The sequence below is a fragment of the Mandrillus leucophaeus genome, unplaced genomic scaffold (genome assembly GCF_000951045.1).
Source record: "Mandrillus leucophaeus isolate KB7577 unplaced genomic scaffold, Mleu.le_1.0 Scaffold624, whole genome shotgun sequence".
NCBI classification, from domain to species: domain Eukaryota; kingdom Metazoa; phylum Chordata; class Mammalia; order Primates; family Cercopithecidae; genus Mandrillus; species Mandrillus leucophaeus.
Genome location: NW_012106742.1, coordinates 398,245 through 404,851, shown reverse-complemented (window position 1 = coordinate 404,851; position 6,607 = coordinate 398,245). Strand labels below are relative to the sequence as shown.

Here is a 6,607-nt window from a genome sequence, read left to right as displayed (position 1 = left end):
CGCCACCTCGCCGGGCTAGTTTTTTGTATTTTTTAGTAGAGATGGGATTTCACCGTGTTAGCCAGGATGGTCTCGATCTCCTGACCTCATGATCCACCCGCCTTGGCCTCCCAAAGTGCTGGGATTACAGGCGTGAGCCACCGTGCCCAGCGACCTAGGAATTTTTATACAAGATTACAAATCTGATATTATTTTAGCATTTCAGGATGCAGGACTTCTGCTCAAACACAAATTTGGGAAGGTAGAAGACAGCTTGGAACTATCCTTCCAGGGAAAAGACGATGTAAAACTTGACATTTTTTTCTTCTGTGAAGAAACTGATCACATGCGCAACGGAGTCACTCAGGCCAAAACAGGAAAATAATTCAAGTACCTGTTTCCTAAGTTTACATTGTGCTGGACTGAGTTTGTAGACATGACGGTCCATGTGCCCTGTAAAACCCTCGAATACATTGAAGCCAACTATGGTAAGACCGGGAAGATTCCTGTAAAGACGTGGGACTGGAAGCGCTCTCCTCCCAATGCGCAACCCAGTGGAATCTGGCCTGTTTCTGAGTGGGATGAGGTTATCCAGTTATACTGAGATAATAGGTTGAAATGGGAGAATTCCTCTCTTGGAAAAAAAGGTAGATAACTGTTTAAAAAGATACATGTCTATTTGTCAAACGTAAGTGGGAACCAAAGAAAAAAAGTGACAAGTTTGAAGATACAGAAAGGGTCCTAACTCCAGAACCATCTGATTTAATTCTCTCATTTAGCACTGAGGAATTTTCATGTACCTCATATAATGCTAGGTTACAGTGGAGAAGCCTAGATGAATGAGACAAATACCTGCTTCTTTTATTCCTCCCTTTGATAAACAACTCAATTTTTCCTTTGAGGAAACCCTCCCCCACCCTTTGAAGAGTTCAAGTTCTGTAAAGGTTTTTAAAATGTTAAGTAATGTTTGAACTAGACGATGAGCTCACCAGGCAAAGCAAAGGAAGGATATACTAGTCAAAAAGAATAACCCATTCCTGTTCTGGGCATTTAAGCTGGTATGTTAGTGCTACTTTTAAGATTGTGGAATCTGAGTTAATATTCAAGTGATCAGACTTTGAGTGACATCAAGAAAAGATAATATCAGGTTCATTTTTCAACTAATCTTTTGTGGAATTGAATTAGAGAACAAGGCATTACTCTTTTAGGGAAGGTGAGAGATTTTTTATATCAGAGTTTATTACTTGTCAGGATAAGTAAATTTCTATACCTGTACTGTTTTCATATTTGAAGTGAGAAGAAAGTTTATACTTGTGTAGTGCTTAAATTTCAATCCATTGTGAGAATATTTTCACTGACATCTGATGGCACTTGTTGACAAATCATTCAAGTGAGACCATGCTACTAGACATGATTTTGAAAGAGTCCATGATTTCACAAAACTCATTTTTATTTCATTCTCAGTCACTCTGTTAGGTAAAAATATAAGAAATTCATGTACATTTTATATTTTCTGAATTTATAATCCTTGCACTCCCAATTTTAATGACAATAAAATCTTAATAGAAAAAAAAAGAAACAGTCTTTTAAATCTATGACTATTAAAGGCCAGTTTTGTGGAATCATAGCAGAAGAAGGCAGTCCTGGCTGTAATGCCACCATAGGTTGTATAACTGAATTAATGACTCTAAGATCTGTCAACATTCTCCATTTACCAGATTTTTTTCTTAATAACAAAGACTGGAGAATTCCAAGGGGAAAATGTTGGAGCAATGTGTCCTTTTTCTAATTGTTCAGTAACTAAGTCCTGTAAAGCCTCCAGTTTCTCTTTACTTAGCGGCCATTGTTCTATCCAAATTGGCTTATCTGTTAACCATTTTAAAGGTATAGGTCCTAGAGGCTTAACAATGGCTGCCATCAAAAATGATATCCTAAACCCTTGGCAGGAACTTTGTCTTTCCACTTGAAGCGGCTCCTTCAAACCTTGCAAATATTTTTCTAGTCCCATACCAGGGACATACCCCATTTCATGCATCATATGTTGACTTTGAGGGCTATATAATTGTTCTGGAATTAGAACTTGTGCTCCCCATTGTTGTAATAAATCTCTTCTCCATAAATTTATAGGTACAGAAGTTATAATTGGTTGAATAGTCCCAGGTTGTCCATTGGGTCCTTCACAATGCAAAATATAACTACTTTAATATACTTCAGGGGCTTTACCAACTCCAACTATGTTAAATTGAGCGGGTTGAATTGGCCACGTGGATGGCCAGTGCTGTAGAGAAATGATTGAAATGTCCGCTCCTGTATCTACCAAACCTTTAAATTTCTTTCCCTGAATAGTTATTTCACAGGTAGGATGTTTATCAGTAGTTTGATTCACCCAGTAAGCTGCTTTGCCTTGTTTATTTGTGCTTCCAAATCCTCTTGTTTTTCAATTTTCCCCATTTCTACATACAGCACAATCAGGAGCTCTGCTATACACTCTCCTGGCTCTGCTTTCCAGGGAACAGAAGGAGATATAACAATTTGAATTTCCCCACTGTAATCTGAATCAATGACTCCTATATGTACTTGCACTCCTTTTAAGTTTAAAATAGATCTACCTAGAAGTAATCTTATTGCCCCTGCTGGCAAGGGTCCACAGACTCCTGTTGGTACTTTTTGCAGGGGTTCCCCAGGCAGAAGGCTCACAGCTTTTGTGCAGCATAAATCTACTGCGGCACTACCGGCTGTGGTGGGGGACAGACATTGTACAGGGGTGAGGGAGTGGCCTGAGCTGGAAATGTCTGGGTTTGGAATGGAGTCCGGGAAAGGCCCCTCATGGTGTTTCCCGTGACACTGATTAGCCCAATGTTTTCCTTTTTTACACTTTAGGCATACATCTGGTTCATACTGATTGATAGCCTGTTTAAACTCTTTAAGTATAAAAGGAAAAGGCTCAAACATAGTTATATTTCCCTGTTGATCTGGGGGATGTATCCTAACAGGGAACTGCCAAGCCTCTATATCACCCTCTCTTCTAGCTTGCTGGATTCCTGCCTGAATAGAACTGAGAGCGGTTGCTCGAAGCACTGCTTGAACAGTCACTGGGACAACTACTTTTTGCCCAGTGTCCTCCGGAAAAGAAAGATCTGGAGGGTCAAGCCACTCTTCTTCTTCAAAATAAGGAGGGGGTCCAGAAGGGTAGGGATGAACCTCTTCCTCCTTTGCCACTTTAGCTTTAACTGGCAAACAAACCTGCTCTGTCACCTCTTCTGTTATTTCGATATACTTTCCTTCCTCCTTATCATCAGTGTGAAAAGGTTCCAAGGTGGAATGAACCAGAGCCCACACTTGTCCCATTGTTACCCTGATGCTTCCAAGCTCTCCTTCTTACTCACCACGGGGATTGCTTAAGAGTACTCGGGTGTCCTCCAGCTTAGTTCCACGTTCTCCAACCATCACTCTGGTGACCCTTTGACCTGAGTTGGAGCCCCATGTATGGGCACCACTTGCCGAGACCAGGTCAGTTGTGGAGACCCTAACCCAGTGGCACTAGAGGAATTAAAGACACACACACACAAAGAAATACAGAGTGTGGAGTGGGAAATCAGGGGGCTGGCAGCCTTCAGAGCTGAGAGCCATGAACAGAGATTTACCCACATATTTATTGACACCAAGCCAGTGATAAGCATTGTTTCTATAGATTATAGATTAACTAAAAGCATTCCTTATGGGAAACAAAGGGATGGGCTTTGGCTACTTACGTGCAGCAGGAACATGTCCTTAAGGCATAGATTGCTCATGCTATTGTTTGTGGCTTAGGAATGCCTTAAGCAGTTTTCCACCCTGAGTGGGCCAGATGTTCCTTGCTCTCATTCTGGTAAACCCACAACCTTTAGCGTGGGCATCATGGCCATCATGAACATGTCACAGTGCTGCAGAGATTTTGTTTATGGCCATTTTGGGGGCCAGTTTATGGCCAGATTTGGGGGCCTGCTCCCAACAGAACATGAGGTATTTTGATACAGGCATACAGTGCATATTAACTACATCAGGATAAATGGGGTATCCACCACCTCAAGCATTTATCCTTTCTGTGTTACAGACAATCCAATTATACTCTTTCAGTTATTTTTAAATAAACAATAAGTTATTGTTGACTGTAGTCACCCTGTTATACTATAAATACTAGATCTTTTTCATTCTATCTAACTATATTTTTGTGCCCATTAATCATCCCTATATCCCCCCTACCCACCCACTACCCTTCCCAGCCTCTGGCAACCATTGTTCTACCTTTTTGTTTGTTTGTTTTGAGACAGAGTTTTGCTCTTGTTGCCCAGGCTGGAATGCAATGGCATGATCTCGGCTCACTGCAACCTCTGCCTCCCGGATTCAAGTGATTCTCCTGCTTGAGCCTCCCAAGTAGCTGAGACTACAGGCATGTGCCACCATACCCGGCTAATTTTGTATTTTCAGTAGAGATGGGTTTCACCATGTTGGTCAGGCTGATCTTGAACTCCTAACCTCAAGTGATCCACCCGGCCTCCCAAAGTGCTGGAATTGCAGGAATGAGCCACTGTGCACAGCCCATCATTCTATTCTTTATCTCCATGAGTTCAACTGTTTTAACTTTTAGCTCCCACAGATGTATAAGTGAGAACATGTGAAGTTTGTCTTTGTCTTTCTATGCCTGGTTTATTTCACTTGACATAATGATCTCTAGTTCCATCCATGTTGTTGCAAATGACAGGATCTCATTCTTTTTATGACTGATAGTTCTCTGTTGTATATATGTACCACATTTTCTTTATCCATTTGTTTGTTGATGGACACTTAGGTTGCCTCCAAATATTGACTATTGTGAATAGTGCTGCAGTAAACATGGGTAAGGTTTTTTACTGAATGTTAAAAACAGTAACAAGCTAGTTATCATAAGCATCTCTGTCCACCCCACAGAAGCTCTCTCTTAGCCTAAGCTTGCTCTCCACCCTGTTGAGCAGGATGAAGTACAGATTGAAGTTGTTCAGCTAAGGGCTGTTAGGATCCTTGCAGCTGCAACTCGGCTCATCACAGCTACCAAGGTCAGTATGATGGCACTGTTCAGGGCTCATTATTCTGATAATTGCAACTGGGCAGGTTATATAGCACAATGCCACTATTTATTTTCAGATGCCAGTTTATGTCATGGGAGTTACCAGTACCCAGACCCCTTTCTCCTTCAGCAATGCTAATCCTGGGCTCACATTCCACTGGTCTGTGAGCAAAAGGGATGTATTGGATCTAGTGCCCAGGCATTCAGAGGTAAGAATTTACCTGTTTATTATATTATTTTAGGGATCTTGATATTAAATTTATTTTATTTTATCACACATTTCTTTTTGTTTTGAGATGAGGTCTCACTCTGTCACCCAGGCTGGAGTGCAGTGGTGCAATCTCAGCTCACTGCAACCTCCACCTCCTAGGCTAAAGTGATCCTCCCACCTTAGCCTCCCGAGTAGCTGGGACCACAGGCACATGCCACAATGCCTGGCTATTTTTTTTTTTTTTGTATTTTTTTTGTTGAGATGAGGTTTTGCCTTGTTGCCCAGGCTGTTCTTGAACTCCTGAGGTTAGGTGATCCACCCACCATGACCTCCCAAAGTGCTGGGATTACAGGCGTGAGCCACCATGCTCAGCCTATCATAAGTTTTAGACTGATTACTCACTCTCTAAACTACACAATATTATTACTTATTTACTTTTCCTACTGTTCTCTGAACTCTGAACTCTGGAAACCTGCAGAGCAATAAAGAATCCAAATTTGAGTATGCAGATAATACTGTATGATTATTTATTTATTTATTTATTTTGCTGGACAGAGCTTTCAAAAGTGATCTTTCTTTTAATATTATATTTATTAATGTTGTTGTAATAATGTTGTATTTGTGAGCAGATGACTATGTAAGATGAGTAACACTATGAATATAAAGTATATACATAGAGTTTAAATATACAATTTTTATTTTTTATCATGTTCAGACACACATTTGATTATATTCATAATCATGTTTGTGCTACATCATGGGTGATTACATTAACAGTAAGAAAAGTAAATGTGGAGGGCTGTAGGTGGCATTGCTTTGTTTCCACGCTCCCAGCCCACCCTACTTGGAATTGGGGAAGAACTGGATTCCCATGTCAGGCACCATCAGTACCATGGCGCTATAGTCACCTACCAACTGGGCAGCTGATTCTGGACTGGGTGTCTTATATCAATGACAAATTTAAGAACAGTGATTAATTAAACTGCCCCTTCATGGTTGCCTTTGGTATCTGGTGGTATTGGGTCCTCCCAATTCACTACCTGCTGTGTCTGGAACCACAGAAGACCACAGGATAGACATCTGCAATATCCACAGTTCACCTTGAGAGTATATTTCTCTGAAAAAAAGCTTTGATGTTTTGATGCATATAGTATTAAACCTCACACGGAAACCTGAAAAAGACAAAAAAAAAAAAAAAAAAAAAAAAGCAGGTTTGGCAGAAACTACGTAAAGTTTGCTACCAACAAGTTTGACCTAGTTAAATGAAACTCACCCAAGGTAGTCTGAGGACACTGGCAATGAGCTAGGTCTGGTTTTTTTTTTTTTTTTTTTTT

The 6,607-nt window shown here is 40.6% G+C and overlaps 1 protein-coding gene across 1 annotated transcript in view; it reads left to right on the top strand.

The window, feature by feature from the left end:
* The window catches only part of NUP210L (nucleoporin 210kDa-like), a 187,744-nt gene that overhangs the window by 121,944 nt on the left and 59,193 nt on the right, over positions 1–6,607 (top strand). The window contains exons 25-26 of the mRNA XM_012000337.1: positions 4,971–5,051; positions 5,140–5,271. Of these exons, the coding sequence (XP_011855727.1) occupies positions 4,971–5,051; positions 5,140–5,271 (213 nt within the window). The remainder of the gene's footprint in view (positions 1–4,970; positions 5,052–5,139; positions 5,272–6,607) is intronic.